Source organism: Haliotis asinina, chromosome 9 (assembly GCF_037392515.1).
Source record: "Haliotis asinina isolate JCU_RB_2024 chromosome 9, JCU_Hal_asi_v2, whole genome shotgun sequence".
Classification (NCBI taxonomy): domain Eukaryota; kingdom Metazoa; phylum Mollusca; class Gastropoda; order Lepetellida; family Haliotidae; genus Haliotis; species Haliotis asinina.
The window spans coordinates 60,537,051-60,555,192 of NC_090288.1; the positions used below are offsets into that span (position 1 = coordinate 60,537,051).

Sequence of the window (18,142 nt, forward strand, 5' to 3'; positions counted from 1 at the left end):
GATAACATAAATATTGTCTAAGATACACAAACATAAAACAACTGGCAAATAAATAACATCTTGTAGTAAGGATTCCACTTATATGCCACTGATATCTTACACAGCAGTAATAGCAAAAGCCCTAGTTAAAGCCAAACCTAATAAAACAACTCCATAAACAATATGAGATGACTGTCCTGGTGATGATATGTACTTGCCATATATCAAATATGAGATAACTGTCCTGGTGATGATATATACTTGCCATATATCAAATATGAGATAACTGTCCTGGTGATGATATATACTTGCCATATATCAAATATGAGATAACTGTCCTGGTGATGATATATACTTGTCATATATCAAATATGAGATGACTGTCCTGGTAATGACATATACTTGTCATATATCAAATATGAGATGACTGTCCTGGTGATGATATGTACTTGCCATATACCAAATATGACTCTGAACCACCACCCTCTAAATTTTAAAAAAATATGTCTTGTCATGAGTTTAGTAAATCGGACTTGTTCTAACAATAGCAAACCAGTTAAGCCATGCCACACTGACTATTGATTATAGTTAAATGCACAAAAAATCTTTAACTTATTTTGAGTAGTGTATGTAACTGAGATTCAACAAAATGATCATGATAGTAAACTGTGGTATGTCCAGTATCACATGCTGCCCTTTATCAAATACACACCACAGGCATTCATATTTTGAGGATTGCCTTTATATTTCTGTTCGTAACAGAATACAGGCATCTAGTACAATAATTTTACTTTTATTATTTCTGGATATTTTTTTTCATTTTGTCTAGTACAGATTGTGTTACAGTTGACAGAGCAAATATGTTTGTGTACATAATTATATTGTTTATACACGTTAACCAGGATCCAATTTTTCTTTATCTGTTTTTATGTTGTCTTCAACTGTCCCTGCGAATTATATCTGGATATTAATATAGCACACATATCCATGCAGCTTGTAAATGCTTAATGCGCTGGATTTTTTCCATATAAATATGTAAATATTAAATATAATTAATCATTAATTATGATTGTTTTTTTTTCATAAGTATCAAATAAGAATGATTAGAACAACCTTGAGAAATATGATGAGAGGTCTAATAAACCAAGTTTCACTGTCACTCACTATGTGAGGAGGACATGATTGAGTGTAACTGAAAGGCCTCCTGATAACAAGATATTAGTATGTCATACTAATAACTACAGTTGATTGTTTGCACACAAAAAACTTTGCACTATTCATCACTCAGTGTATGCCGAAGTACGTGTACTTTAATTCATCTATCTGAAGTATCATAAATTGTATGCAACATACTTGTCACCCTAGCCACAAACCTGCTGCCACAGCAAGTCAGAGGTCCCAGTTCAGTTCCCTTTCAGTATATCTGTAAAACAACACTGTAGAAGGACTATGCTCTCTGCAGCCTGTTAATGGTCCCAACCTATTCCGACACAGTTGCTGTCTCCAGTTTGACTGGATCTGTGTTTATTAAACGAGTAGACAGGCACTAGAGACAATTTCACTTCGGTGGTCACTATTGGACATAATTAACAAGAGACTACATATATTGGATGTTAAATTTGTTCTAGCTTTAATAAATATACTTTAATTCTCATCACATCCACACAACACTCCAATCAAAACACACAATATGTCTTGTGACACCCTCTCCTACTCTGTAAGGTTGATGCTGAAACTGGGCGGGACGAATAACTCCGTTCTGTGACACTAGCATGAGGAGTGGTCAAGGGCGAGAAAATTTGTTTTCATTTGTAGACGCATCATTTGACCAGATCAGTTCACCTCAATTGTAAATGCTTAAATAATGAATAAAATTATTCAACATGTTTGATCTTAAACACTTTAATTAAATTCATTTATGATCATTGTCTTTAATTAATACTGACTGTAATCATATGTGATTAATACTGGTAAATAATCAGGAAATGTTCATAAAATGGTAATGATTTTACTTAAAAGAACATAATTTGAAATGTTTCATCAAATGCAGTTTTCCTACATATGAATCACAACACATAAAAGTCACCTAATACACAGCAATTAACACGACACATAAAGGTTTAGGCCAAAATTTATAACACAGTTGTCCATCCAAAAACAGTAGTCAGATATAAACCCATTTAACTTAGAAAAGCAAATCTGAAAAGAAAATTAAGACTGACAAACTGTCAATTATTGTTCGATGAATATGTCAAACTAATCATGTGATATGTTTCTAATCAACTGGTTGATAATGTCTGCATGGTGTCCATCAGTAAGCTGAATTTTGATTAGCTGTTGCATAGTCTTGAACAGGTAGCATTCCTCGTGGTTGGTCCACATTTTTCGGCACAGCATGTGAGTACGTCCTGGGTACTGCAGCATAGGCACTGATAGGTCCAGACTGCAGTTGATAAAAGTTAATATCAGTTATATCAATTGCACAAAAACATGACAATCTTTCTGTCACTACTAACATCCTATTCTCGTCATGAAACAGATGATCAAAAGTACAAATAGAATACAATATGTTTACAAATTTTGAAATTCGAAAGTCCATTTTTACAAAACTATTGAAGTCTAAGCAATTCCAAATCAATTTAAAATGTTTTATGAAAAAATACACACTTACTACTCAAATTATGGCTTCAAAAATATAACATTTGATTCTGAGAACATTCTCAGAACATGGAGAAAAGACATGAACGCATTTCAGAGACGTCACAGTCTCAGTCAAAGACTTATTAGGTCACAGTACAAACAAATGAGGAAGGAGTATCATGGATGGATGAAAGTTTTAACACAAACTGAAAAACACATGTAGTCAAGGTCTTGATCAAGGATGAATGAAGGTTTCATGGAAAGCATTATCTGAAGTACATGATATAGTCAAGACATTAAAGTATCAAGAGAATTTGACGGCTATAGTTTATAGTAGAGCCATGGTTATACTGAGAGACACACATGGGATTGCTCATTTGTACAAAGTTGCAAGGGAGGTAGTATCTGATACATTTGATGTACTTGGGACTCATCCATAGATAAAAGTTTACAGGTGTGTAGCTTCTAGTAAGTGGAGTACTCAGGCCAAGTTCATGAACAGATGAAAGTTTTAAAGAAAGAAGATCTGACATATTTGCTATATTCATGCTTCCAGTCTGAGGTAACAGGCAATATGCCAGTGTTCGGAGAGGAGTCAGCACTTCATTCATGCAAATCCTTCAACTGATTCAAAACTGTGTCATTCATACATCAAGCAGAGATGATGTAATCAGTGTAATAACTACGCTAGCTCGTCATGAGGTATCTAGGAAGCTCTACTATTAGGCCTACTAAGCAGATTTATATCAAATGGGAGAAATGGCCACAACACACAGCTACATTGCATAGATGCTAATTAAAGTATAAATATTTGAAGACATAGCTCCAAAATATTACTGCCCCATGATTTGAGTAGTGTAGATTAACTTCAGTCCAACAGATAACACTGTGAATTATTTCAGTATTGTTAGTTGAGCTTATGCAATAAGATGGACTGGGCTCTACTTAAAAACATTTGGTGAAGGGCACATAGAGCTCCACTTGGCTTCTGTTCCTTCCATTTCAGGAGACTATCATCTCCCCTTCAGGAATGAGAATCAGGGTCTACTGAGGGGGTTTATAAACATGACACCCAGCACACATATAAAATCATATCTGGTAAGCTGATTCATATTTAAAAAATGGAGTCAAACCACACTGCTGACCTACTATTTTCCTGTGTACTATTTTCCAGATGTAATACTTGTGTGATGTGTCTACTGAAAAAAATCCTCAAACCATCATAACATGCATGCAGCATATTGTGGACATTTCATATTAAGTTATATATTTCATATCACATAAATATTAAGTCTGTTTGGTCTGTCTGACTATGAGGGCACAGCAAAGCTTTAATCCATCCAAACATGGCTACCCTATCATTGTATACCACTCTCCAACGTAAGCTCTCCTCAAGGTCGTGTTGCTGGCGTTTCTCAAACACAAATTCCTGGGCTCTCCGAGCTGCAGCCCGTGCTAGGACCTGATTCTGAAGAGGAAAACAGTAATGGTGTGAGTGAGTGCTTGACTATCAGGGCTGGTTAAAATACTGACATTTGGAAATATTATTGATGGGAAGAAATATTAACGATTATCAATACAGGTGTAGAAGTAAGCATTATAAGCAAACATAACCCTTCTTCCCACTTTGGGACATGGAAATAGTTTTGCCATGTACACCTTTGTTTGCATATATGAAACAAAGTCATTACCCACTTAGAATACTTAGAACTATATTTGTACTTTATTATGACATGAACAAAGCCATAACCCATGAAGACAAAGAAAATAAATCACATGTTGATAACATCGAGGAAAGAACTAATTCAGATACAGAGTATAAACCACATACTGGTACATATGACTTAGGGAAAGATCATAAAAACTTTGAATGATCACGCATTTTGCAAATAAGTAGCACATGCCATTTCTGTGGGTCATGATTTAATTGTGAATTAAGTTTGTTGAACCAAGCATGTATAGTGTCAGTGATATGCTGTAGCCAGGTAACCGTCAAACACGTTTTGCACCATGTCATGTTTCCATGGAAATAACAACAATACAAATTCTGAAAAAAGAAACTCGCAACAGCAAAAGGCACATCAACCTAGCGATATAAACTTTAAGAGATATGCTCTGAACAAAACGGACAAACACATTTGGCACTAAGTTGTGTTTCCATGGAAACAGTGACAGACAAAATTCTGAAAAACTTTAAAACAGCTAAAGGCACATCTATGGGTAATGAATAACGTGTGTGAAGTTTGGTGAACATAGCATGTAAACGTCATGAGATATCTGGACAAAGTTTCAGGATGGAAGGATGGACAACGGAAGGAATGAACGCCATATACCCCTGTTACTTCATAGCGGGGGTATAATGACATCTGAATATTACATGTCTTTATTCATGAGTTGCTTCTAAAATATGTTAAGAATGCTGTTTTTGTTAGTAATTCATGAATAAAAACAGGTATGTCACCACTCACATGTCAGTTAAAATCTTGGGTTTTGAGAGTACATTTTTCCATTGTTGCTCAAAGTTATTTCTACAATATTTACTGATTATCGATTTCTAAACATTCTAGGCAGTGTTTGGGGATGTGCTTTCCCATAACACTGGAGAGTATTACTTGAGACTTCACCCTCATCAGTATTTGCTTTAATGCTGGAACATGCATTTTTCACACAAAAAATAATGAAACCACGCAAAAAATATTTTGCACATGTGATTTGGATGCATAGATTCTGATCTACATTATTTTAAGAAGTACCTTAAAACCACAACATATCAACAAACAAAACATTTTTACACGATTCAGGATTGTACTGAAACTTTCATGTGCAAAAGATTTGGACTATAAATTTATAACATTATTTCTGCACACACCCTTGCAAAACCTACTACGATCACTGTTCAATGATATTACCTAAGTATTACCTAAGTCTCACCCTTTCAATCACAGCAGTATTACCTGAGTCTCACCCTTCAATGACAACAGTATTACCCGAGTTTCACCCCTCCAATGATATCAGTATTACCAAAGTCTCAACCTTCAATGACAGCAGTATTACCCAAGTCTCACCCCTACAGTGACAGCAGTATTACCCGAGTCTCACCCCCTTCAATGACAGCAGTATTACCAAGGTCTCACCCCTTCAATGACAGAAGTATTACCAGAGTCTCACCCTTCAGTGACAGCAGTATTACCTGACTCTCATCCCTTCAATGACAGCAGTATTACCAGAGTCTCACCCCTTCAATGACAGCAGCTTTACGCGAGTCTCACCCCTTCAATGACAGCAGTATTACCCAAGTCTCACCCCTTCAATGACAGCAGTATTACCCAAGTCTCACCCCTTCAATGACAGCAGCTTTACGCGAGTCTCACCCCTTCAATGACAGCAGTATTACCCAAGTCTCACCCCTTCAATGACAGCAGCTTTACGCGAGTGTCACCCCTTCAATGACAGCAGTATTACCCAAGTCTCACCCCTTCAATGACAGCAGCTTTACGGGAGTCTCACCCCTTCAATGACTGCAGTATTACCCAAGTCTCATCCCTTCAATGACAGCAGTGTTACCCAAGTCTCACCCTTAGAAGACTGCATATTACCTGAGACTTTTCTTTCTGGAGCCGTTTGATGACATCTTCTCGTGACATGCGACATGTTTCCAGCTCATGCTGCAACAAACAGATGATCTGGACTCATACTTGTGTTTCCATTGGTTCCAAGCTGCACACAGCAGTGATACAGCTCCCAGCAGTAACAATCAAATGATGAAGTTTGATCCAGATTATATACACAATCTACATCATCTGGGGACACTAAACTAAGTAACACTGTCCATTTGCGCCACTAAGTCTTCTGTTCTGACAGGCATGGGCTATTGTGGGCCTGGGGTGTCCAAAGGGGACATAGAACCAGCATCATGCAGTCAGTCTCTCATCAGTGAAACCATCATCATACAGTCAGTCTCTCATCAGTGAAACCATCATCATGCAGTCAGTCTCTCATCAGTGAAACCATCATCATGCAGTCAGTCTCTCATCAGTGAAACCATCATCATGCAGTCAGTCTCTCATCAGTGAAACCATCATCATGCAGTCAGTCATTCATCAATGAAACCAGCATTATACAGTCAGTCATTCATCAATGAAACCAGCATTATGCAACTGGTTATTCATCAATGAAACCAGCATCATACAGTCAGTCATTCATCAATGAAACCAGCATAATGCAGTCAGTCATTCATCAATGAAACCAGCATTATGCAGTCAGTAATTCATCAATGAAACCAGCATTATGCAGTCAGTAATTCATCAATGAAACCAGCATTATGCAACTGGTTATTCATCAATGAAACCATCATTATGCAGTCAGTATTTTTATCAGTGAAACCGTGAATTCACTTACTAGTATACTGTCTCTGTCAGCCATTGCATGTTTGGTTTTCTTCAAGAGAATAGCATTGTCTTGCCGAAGCTTGACAATTTCCTTCTTTAGAGATTCATTTTCATCCACCAAACACTGAAAAAGATTATCAAACTGAATATTTTTTCAGGATATTTCAAGTAAAACTTAAGTAGATAATCAATGCTGAACCAGACAATCCAGTGACAATAATGAGCACAGATCCATGCAATTAGGGTAAGGTGTACCAAGTAAGTCAGTCTCAATCCTATTTGTTGGGAGAACTGGTATAAGCCTTAAATGCAGAGACAGTGACAGTAAAATGTTATCAGGATACAGCTCTTTCACAGGAATAACATTCGGCATGACAAATGCTTTCACCAAAAGGCTCCCCTTACTGTCCCTTCTTTCAGAGAAAGGAAACAATAGGTTTCTTTTACTGTTGCAAATAAAATAAAAAATAAAAACTGAGACAACCTCATTTTTCCGGATGACATCATTGACTCTCATATTGTTCCCCAGCAGAGTGGAAGAGTTGGATAACTTAATGCGTCCAGATATAGCTGGCATGGTGATTCTGTCTGTGTCCTCGTCATGGTCATCTGGTCGTGGGGATAGTCCCTTCCCTCCTCTCCTCTGCCGCTCTTGGTCATACAGGTCCTTGTAACGGAATGCCAGTCTGTTGGCCTTGGCCAGCTCTTCCTCAAACACCTTCATCTTCTGGTCAGCTAAAATGTTACACATACACCTAATAAACATCTACTGATACAACAGAAGGGCTAGTACCCAGCATCATGAACATCTACCCATACAAGAGGGGTATACAGAAGAACTAGTACCCAGCATCATGAACACCTGTCCATACAAGAGGGGTATACAGAAGAGCTAGTACCCAGCATCATGAACACCTGTCCATACAAGAGGGGTATACAGAAGAGCTAGTACCCAGCATCATGAACACCTGTCCATACAAGAGGGGTATACAGAAGAGCTAGTACCCAGCATCATGAACATCTGTCCATACAAGAGGGGTATACAGAAGAGCTAGTACCCAGCATCATGAACATCTACCCATACAAGAGGGGTATACAGAAGAGCTAGTACCCAGCATCATGAACACCTGTCCATACAAGAGGAGTATACAGAAGAGCTAGTACCCAGCATCATGAACATCTGCCCATACAAGAGGGGTATACAGAAGAGCTAGTACCCAGCATCATGAACATCTGCCCATACAAGAGGGGTATACAGAAGAACTAGTACCCAGCATCATGAACACCTGTCCATACAAGAGGGGTATACAGAAGAGCTAGTACCCAGCATCTTGAACATCTGCCCATACAAGAGGGGTATACAGAAGAGCTAGTACCCAGCATCATGAACATCTACCCATACAAGAGGGGTATACAGAAGAGTTAGTACCCAGCATCATGAACATCTGCCCATACAAGAGGGGTATACAGAAGAGTTAGTACCCAGCATCATGAACATCTGCCCATACAAGAGGGGTATACAGAAGAGCTAGTACCCAGCATCATGAACATCTGCCCATACAAGAGGGGTATACAGAAGAGCTAGTACCCAGCATCATGAACATCTGTCCATACAAGAGGGGTATACAGAAGAGCTAGTACCCAGCATCATGAACATCTACCCATACAAGAGGGGTATACAGAAGAGCTAGTACCCAGCATCATGAACATCTGTCCATACAAGAGGAGTATACAGAAGAGCTAGTAGCCAGCATCATGAACATCTGCCCATACAAGAGGGGTATACAGAAGAGCTAGTACCCAGCATCATGAACATCTACCCATACAAGAGGGGTATACAGAAGAGCTAGTACCCAGCATCATGAACATCTGCCCATACAAGAGGGGTATACAGAAGAACTAGTACCCAACATGATTAACATCTGCCCATACAAGAGGGGTATACAGAAGAGCTAGTACCCAGCATGATTAACATCTGCCCATACAAGAGGGGTATACAGAAGAGCTAGTACCCAACATGATTAACATCTGCCCATACAAGAGGGGTATACAGAAGAGCTAGTACCCAGCATCATGAACATCTGTCCATACAAGAGGGGTATACAGAAGAGTTAGTACCCAGCATCATGAACATCTGTCCATACAAGAGGGGTATACAGAAGAGCTAGTACCCAGCATCATGAACATCTACCCATACAAGAGGGGTATACAGAAGAGCTAGTACCCAGCATCATGAACATCTGTCCATACAAGAGGAGTATACAGAAGAGCTAGTAGCCAGCATCATGAACATCTGCCCATACAAGAGGGGTATACAGAAGAGCTAGTACCCAGCATCATGAACATCTGTCCATACAAGAGGGGTATACAGAAGAGCTAGTACCCAGCATCATCAACATCTGTCCATACAAGAGGGGTATACAGAAGAGCTAGTACCCAGCATCATCAACATCTGTCCATACAAGAGGAGTATACAGAAGAGCTAGTACCCAGCATCATGAACATCTGTCCATACAAGAGGGGTATACAGAAGAGCTAGTACCCAGCATCTTGAACATCTACCCATACAAGAGGGGTATACAGAAGAGCTAGTACCCAGCATCATGAACATCTGCCCATACAAGAGGAGTATACAGAAGAACTAGTACCCAGCATCATGAACATCTGTCCATACAAGAGGAGTATACAGAAGAGCTAGTACCCAGCATCATGAACATCTGCCCATACAAGAGGGGTATACAGAAGAGCTAGTACCCAGCATCATGAACATCTGCCCATACAAGAGGAGTATACAGAAGAACTAGTACCCAGCATCATGAACATCTGTCCATACAAGAGGAGTATACAGAAGAGCTAGTACCCAGCATCATGAACATCTGCCCATACAAGAGGGGTATACAGAAGAACTAGTACCCAGCATCATGAACATCTGTCCATACAAGAGGAGTATACAGAAGAGCTAGTACCCAGCATCATGAACATCTGCCCATACAAGAGGGGTATACAGAAGAACTAGTACCCAACATGATTAACATCTGCCCATACAAGAGGGGTATACAGAAGAGCTAGTACCCAACATGATTAACATCTGCCCATACAAGAGGGGTATACAGAAGAGCTAGTACCCAACATGATTAACATCTGCCCATACAAGAGGGGTATACAGAAGAGCTAGTACCCAGCATCATGAACATCTGTCCATACAAGAGGAGTATACAGAAGAGCTAGTACCCAGCATCATGAACATCTGTCCATACAAGAGGGGTATACAGAAGAGCTAGTACCCAGCATCATGAACATCTGCCCATACAAGAGGGGTATACAGAAGAGCTAGTACCCAGCATCATCAACATCTGTCCATACAAGAGGAGTATACAGAAGAGCTAGTACCCAGCATCATGAACATCTGTCCATACAAGAGGGGTATACAGAAGAGCTAGTACCCAGCATCTTGAACATCTACCCATACAAGAGGGGTATACAGAAGAGCTAGTACCCAGCATCATGAACATCTGCCCATACAAGAGGAGTATACAGAAGAACTAGTACCCAGCATCATGAACATCTGTCCATACAAGAGGAGTATACAGAAGAGCTAGTACCCAGCATCATGAACATCTGCCCATACAAGAGGGGTATACAGAAGAGCTAGTACCCAGCATCATGAACATCTGCCCATACAAGAGGAGTATACAGAAGAACTAGTACCCAGCATCATGAACATCTGTCCATACAAGAGGAGTATACAGAAGAGCTAGTACCCAGCATCATGAACATCTGTCCATACAAGAGGAGTATACAGAAGAGCTAGTACCCAGCATCATGAACATCTGCCCATACAAGAGGGGTATACAGAAGAGCTAGTACCCAGCATCATGAACATCTGCCCATACAAGAGGGGTATACAGAAGAGCTAGTACCCAGCATCATGAACATCTGTCCATACAAGAAGGGTATACAGAAGAGCTAGTACCCAACATCATGAACACCTGTCCATACAAGAGGAGTATACAGAAGAGCTAGTACCCAGCATCATGAACATCTACCCATACAAGAGGGGTATACAGAAGAGCTAGTACCCAGCATCATCAACATCTGCCCATACAAGAGGGGTATACAGAAGAGCTAGTACCCAGCATCATGAACATCTGCCCATACAAGAGGAGTATACAGAAGAACTAGTACCCAGCATCATGAACATCTGTCCATACAAGAGGAGTATACAGAAGAGTTAGTACCCAGCATCATGAACATCTGTCCATACAAGAGGGGTATACAGAAGAGTTAGTACCCAGCATCATGAACATCTGTCCATACAAGAGGGGTATACAGAAGAGCTAGTACCCAGCATCATGAACATCTGTCCATACAAGAGGAGTATACAGAAGAGTTAGTACCCAGCATCATGAACATCTGTCCATACAAGAGGAGTATACAGAAGAGTTAGTACCCAGCATCATGAACATCTGTCCATACAAGAGGGGTATACAGAAGAGTTAGTACCCAGCATCATGAACATCTGTCCATACAAGAGGGGTATACAGAAGAACTAGTACCCAGCATCATGAACATCTGTCCATACAAGAGGCGTATACAGAAGAGCTAGTACCCAGCATCATCAACATCTGTCCATACAAGAGGGGTATACAGAAGAGCTAGTACCCAGCATCATGAACATCTGCCCATACAAGAGGAGTATACAGAAGAACTAGTACCCAGCATCATGAACATCTGTCCATACAAGAGGAGTATACAGAAGAGTTAGTACCCAGCATCATGAACATCTGTCCATACAAGAGGAGTATACAGAAGAACTAGTACCCAGCATCATGAACATCTGTCCATACAAGAGGGGTATACAGAAGAGCTAGTACCCAGCATCATCAACATCTGTCCATACAAGAGGGGTATACAGAAGAGCTAGTACCCAGCATCATGAACATCTGCCCATACAAGAGGAGTATACAGAAGAACTAGTACCCAGCATCATGAACATCTGCCCATACAAGAGGAGTATACAGAAGAGTTAGTACCCAGCATCATGAACATCTGTCCATACAAGAGGGGTATACAGAAGAGCTAGTACCCAGCATCATGAACATCTGCCCATACAAGAGGAGTATACAGAAGAGCTAGTACCCAGCATCATGAACATCTGCCCATACAAGAGGAGTATACAGAAGAGCTAGTACCCAGCATCATGAACATCTGCCCATACAAGAGGAGTATACGGAAGAGCTAGTACCCAGCATCATGAACATCTGCCCATACAAGAGGAGTATACAGAAGAACTAGTACCCAGCATCATGAACATCTGTCCATACAAGAGGAGTATACAGAAGAACTAGTACCCAGCATCATGAACATCTGCCCATACAAGAGGGGTATACAGAAGAGCTAGTACCCAGCATCATGAACATCTGCCCATACAAGAGGGGTATACAGAAGAGCTAGTACCCAGCATCATGAACATCTGCCCATACAAGAGGGGTATACAGAAGAGCTAGTACCCAGCATCATGAACATCTACCCATACAAGAGGAGTATACAGAAGAGCTAGTACCCAGCATCATGAACATCTACCCATACAAGAGGAGTATACGGAAGAGCTAGTACCCAGCATCATGAACATCTACCCATACAAGAGGAGTATACGGAAGAGCTAGTACCCAGCATCATGAACATCTGCCCATACAAGAGGGGTATACAGAAGAGCTAGTACCCAGCATCATGAACATCTGCCCATACAAGAGGGGTATACAGAAGAGTTAGTACCCAGCATCATGAACATCTGTCCATACAAGAGGGGTATACAGAAGAGCTAGTACCCAGCATCATGAACATCTACCCATACAAGAGGGGTATACAGAAGAGCTAGTACCCAGCATCATGAACATCTGTCCATACAAGAGGAGTATACAGAAGAGCTAGTAGCCAGCATCATGAACATCTGCCCATACAAGAGGGGTATACAGAAGAGCTAGTACCCAGCATCATGAACATCTGCCCATACAAGAGGGGTATACAGAAGAGCTAGTACCCAGCATCATGAACATCTGCCCATACAAGAGGGGTATACAGAAGAGCTAGTACCCAGCATCATGAACATCTGTCCATACAAGAGGAGTATACAGAAGAACTAGTACCCAGCATCATCAACATCTGTCCATACAAGAGGGGTATACAGAAGAGCTAGTAGCCAGCATCATGAACATCTGTCCATACAAGAGGGGTATACAGAAGAGCTAGTAGCCAGCATCATGAACATCTGCCCATACAAGAGGGGTATACAGAAGAGCTAGTACCCAGCATCATCAACATCTGTCCATACAAGAGGGGTATACAGAAGAGCTAGTAGCCAGCATCATCAACATCTGTCCATACAAGAGGGGTATACAGAAGAGCTAGTAGCCAGCATCATGAACATCTGCCCATACAAGAGGGGTATACAGAAGAACTAGTACCCAACATGATTAACATCTGTCCATACAAGAGGGGTATACAGAAGAGCTAGTAGCCAGCATCATGAACATCTGCCCATACAAGAGGGGTATACAGAAGAACTAGTACCCAACATGATTAACATCTGCCCATACAAGAGGGGTATACAGAAGAGCTAGTACCCAGCATGATTAACATCTGCCCATACAAGAGGGGTATACAGAAGAGCTAGTACCCAACATGATTAACATCTGCCCATACAAGAGGGGTATACAGAAGAGCTAGTACCCAGCATCATGAACATCTGCCCATACAAGAGGGGTATACAGAAGAGCTAGTACCCAGCATCATGAACATCTGTCCATACAAGAGGGGTATACAGAAGAGCTAGTACCCAGCATCATCAACATCTGTCCATACAAGAGGGGTATACAGAAGAGCTAGTACCCAGCATCATGAACATCTGTCCATACAAGAGGGGTATACAGAAGAGCTAGTACCCAACATGATTAACATCTGCCCATACAAGAGGGGTATACAGAAGAGCTAGTACCCAGCATCATCAACATCTGTCCATACAAGAGGGGTATACAGAAGAGCTAGTAGCCAGCATCATGAACATCTGCCCATACAAGAGGGGTATACAGAAGAACTAGTACCCAACATGATTAACATCTGCCCATACAAGAGGGGTATACAGAAGAGCTAGTACCCAACATGATTAACATCTGCCCATACAAGAGGGGTATACAGAAGAGCTAGTACCCAACATGATTAACATCTGCCCATACAAGAGGGGTATACAGAAGAGCTAGTACCCAGCATCATGAACATCTGCCCATACAAGAGGGGTATACAGAAGAGCTGGTACCCAGCATCATGAACATCTACCCATACAAGAGGGGTATACAGAAGAGCTGGTACCCAGCATCATGAACATCTGCCCATACAAGAGGGGTATACAGAAGAGCTAGTACCCAGCATCATGAACATCTACCCATACAAGAGGGGTATACAGAAGAGCTAGTACCCAGCATCATGAACATCTACCCATACAAGAGGGGTATACAGAAGAGCTAGTACCCAGCATCATGAACATCTACCCATACAAGAGGGGTATACAGAAGAGCTAGTACCCAGTATCATGAACATCTACCCATACAAGAGGGGTATACAGAAGAGCTAGTACCCAGCATCATGAACATCTACCCATACAAGAGGGGTATACAGAAGAGCTAGTACCCAGCATCATGAACATCTACCCATACAAGAGGGGTATACAGAAGAGCTAGTACCCAGTATCATGAACATCTACCCATACAAGAGGGGTATACAGAAGAGCTAGTACCCAGCATCATGAACATCTGTCCATACAAGAGGGGTATACAGAAGAGCTAGTACCCAGCATCATGAACATCTGCCCATACAAGAGGGGTATACAGAAGAGCTAGTACCCAGCATCATGAACATCTACCCATACAAGAGGGGTATACAGAAGAGCTAGTACCCAGCATCATGAACATCTGTCCATACAAGAGGGGTATACAGAAGAACTAGTACCCAGCATCATGAACATCTGCCCATACAAGAAGGGTATACAGAAGAGCTAGTAGCCAGCATCATGAACATCTGTCCATACAAGAGGGGTATACAGAAGAGCTAGTACCCAGCATCATGAACATCTGCCCATACAAGAGGGGTATACAGAAGAGCTAGTACCCAGCATCATGAACATCTGCCCATACAAGAGGAGTATACAGAAGAACTAGTACCCAGCATCATGAACATCTACCCAGACAAGAGGGGTATACAGAAGAGCTAGTACCCAGCATCATGAACATCTACCCATACAAGAGGAGTATACAGACTCACATCGTCAATGTGACTAATGACACTTGGCACTTACTTTCCTTAGCCTTCTTCTGGAACCTGTGCAGGAGCTTAACCATGTTGGTGTGGGAGAGGTTGGACTCTTCCTGTAGCTTCTGGTTCTGGTTGTGTAGATGCTTCACCTCTACAATCTTTTCATGTAAAGTGATCTCTGCTCGCAGCTTGGAGTTCTCAGCCTCAATATTCTTCATCATCTGTGCTTTTAACTCATATGCCATTTCCGACTCTTCTGGGTTCAGCCTGCCTCTGTGGTCATCACAAATATTATCTGCTAGGTGAATGGTCTCTTGATAATGTCCAGCTAATGGAACAGTTTCCTAGTTGGTATGTTGCATATCTGGTCAGACTTAGGTTCGGTTTTTATTATAACAATCTGCTGGAACTAATTTTAGTAACCAAATAAATTTATCAATCTTACTTTTGTCTTGGGGTCTTTTCTTTATTGACATTTGTACTGGGTGAGGTCAGGTCTTTGTGTGTCTGTCCCACCTTTTCTCTTGGGGTCTTTTCTTCTGTGACATTTGTACTGGGTGAGGTCAGGTCTCGGTGTGTCTGTCCCACCTTTTCCTGGAGCTGTGACAACAATGTTACTGTTATTCATACACTCTTTCCTGAAGTTGTGACAAGAATAGCAACATATCTCATGTAAACAATGCACTCTCTATGAAATAGATTAACAAAATCCCTCCTGCAACAAGAATATTATCCAATATATTTAGCTCAAGCCACTGAAAAGTTATGAATGATGATGATAACATACAACACAAAACATAAATATTAAAAGCTGACTCACTGTGAGTATAAATGTGACTTATTCCTTCAATATTCTATACAACGGAATGTTGATAACACTGAAGTGATTCTGTTGCCTAACTGACACACTCAGTCTGCCTAACTCACATTCTCCAGTAGCTTGGTGGCTTCTTCCAGCTGTTTTGAAAGATTTTCCTTCACCTGGGCAGAATCTTTCTCTTTCTTGGAAGACCCAAGTCTTTTCAAGCTATTTTGAATAGATTTATTTGTTTCAGAGAGTTTCTGGAATTGATCTTGAAAAGTCTGAAAAATCAAAACTATGCTATATAACACATAGCTATTGATACATCTGACAAAATGTTCACTACCCAAACACTGCTTGGGACATGAGCTGTCAGTGTGATATGTGCATGTGATGAGGAGGAACAAATAATAGTGGGTAAACTCTAACACAGTATAGAATCTCTTCAAAGACCCTGCATGGAGTTTATGGTCAAAATGTGTCATATCCACATACACGGTGAAACACAGAAGAGTATCAGATCAAGTTGTCATTTCACTTGTGTATATTTAATTTCAGTATCTCAATATTTATCTTCATTAACCCAGAGGATGTGAAGACAAAACATTTGAAAAAACAACCCTAAAAAATGGATATCCATGAAGGACAAAGTAAAGGAACAAGATTTGTGATCTCATTTTTATCATTTATCAATGTGTGACAACAACTATTAAAAATATTTTTATCACATAAAGTTTTGCTGATGTTCCAAGCAGTGGTTGAGCAGTGTACATACACTTTATTTGACACCCTCTTTGGTTGTCAGATGTAAAGCTATACACAACACAACAAACACACAAAACCTGTATATATCGAACTACAGAAGCTGGGATCTGATCTCCTTGAAAACATGGCTCAAAGCTCAAAACATAGGTATATTTTCATGCAACCATGATTCAGGAAGTAATTAGAACCACAATACAAATACAAAAGTGTTCTGCAAATAATTTTAGTCAAAGCCTAAAAAAAATAAAATCAGTTTACCATAACAATTGAAACAAAAAATATTTAAACTTTTCTTCCTGCATAACAGATTAACATTGTAGAGAGATTTAATATTTGTATGAATTATTCATGACTTCGTCTCGCGGCAGACTTCTAAATGCATCTATTCATTATCATATGAATACTACTGTATTTATAAGGTTACACACACACTTGAAGTACAACATTACACGAGGCATGAATTGAAAATAGCTGCAGCTAATATTGTACAAACTGCTATACAATTGAATAACGATAATGTAGCTCACAAACGGCAGCAAAACCAAACATAAATGAATGACAACTATTGACAACCTTCCATGAATCTTTTGTTGACATTTTGATGAACTGACGGAGGTTACTATTTCGCTTTGTGAACTATAACACAAGATATGGTGCTTTCAGGACGGGTTTGTTTACACTGTCGGGAAGGACAACAGTTCGGTAAAAAATTGTGCCAAAGGGAGGTTACTCTCATATATTTCGTGTTTGAGATCACGCTAATAAAAATATTTGTTAGCTCCAGACGACACCCTTTCAAACAATATATTATATATTCATGTGTTTTAAGCTTCTACGTGCTATGTAAATTCACGATTATTGAACTCTCACTTGAATAACTGAAACTGCAGACGTGTTTTAGTTGTGGCCTTTGGTTGTGACTAATGCTAAAAATATTTCACTCTTAAACTGACCATTTCAACCTGAAAAGTTATTATTGAAATATATTGCTAGATTCTTTTTCTTCTAAAAGTGTGACAGGGTGATCTTTCCCTAAATACTTACAGTAATGGGGAGATTCATTTTAGACACACGGGCTAGTGTTTGGGGATAAAACTATAAAGACTTGTTGGCGTGAGAATTTGAGACAAAGAGTGTGGGTGTGAGCGCTGAGAGAGAGAAAGAGAGAACCATCCCACTTGGTCACAAAAGGGACACGTTGCCGTCCTAATTCTGCGAGTACACAGACTATAAGGAAAACATATTTCCGACACAGGCATGTATG

At 40.2% G+C, this 18,142-nt stretch overlaps 1 protein-coding gene across 2 annotated transcripts; it reads right to left on the reverse strand.

Moving 5' to 3' along the window:
• Positions 1 to 788: 788 nt before the first annotated feature.
• Positions 789 to 17,559, reverse strand: LOC137296381 (paramyosin-like). 2 transcript variants are annotated; one of them, XM_067828165.1, is made up of 9 exons: positions 17,452 to 17,559; positions 16,239 to 16,394; positions 15,757 to 15,911; positions 15,355 to 15,584; positions 7,492 to 7,742; positions 7,018 to 7,131; positions 6,216 to 6,284; positions 3,989 to 4,087; positions 789 to 2,422 (listed from the first exon to the last, which is right to left on the reverse strand). In XM_067828165.1, exons 1-9 carry the CDS (start codon positions 17,473 to 17,475, stop codon positions 2,291 to 2,293), a joined length of 1,230 nt encoding a protein of 409 aa, XP_067684266.1. In that variant the 5' UTR covers positions 17,476 to 17,559; the 3' UTR covers positions 789 to 2,290. The 2 variants fall into 2 exon arrangements, with proteins under 2 accessions (XP_067684266.1, XP_067684265.1); XM_067828164.1 differs by having other exon boundaries at positions 3,974 to 4,087.
• Positions 17,560 to 18,142: the final 583 nt, after the last annotated feature.

Bases quoted from the DNA above. Each gene is read 5' to 3' on its own strand.
- LOC137296381 (XM_067828164.1), bottom strand. From the start codon at position 17,475: ATGTCAACAAAAGATTCATGGAAG. The intron at 16,395-17,451 runs GTTGTCAATAGT...TTGATTTTTCAG, and splicing joins CAACAAAAGATTCATGGAAG to ACTTTTCAAGATCAATTCCA. The intron at 7,132-7,491 runs GTTGTCTCAGTT...AATCTTTTTCAG, and splicing joins ATGTCATCCGGAAAAATGAG to TGTTTGGTGGATGAAAATGA.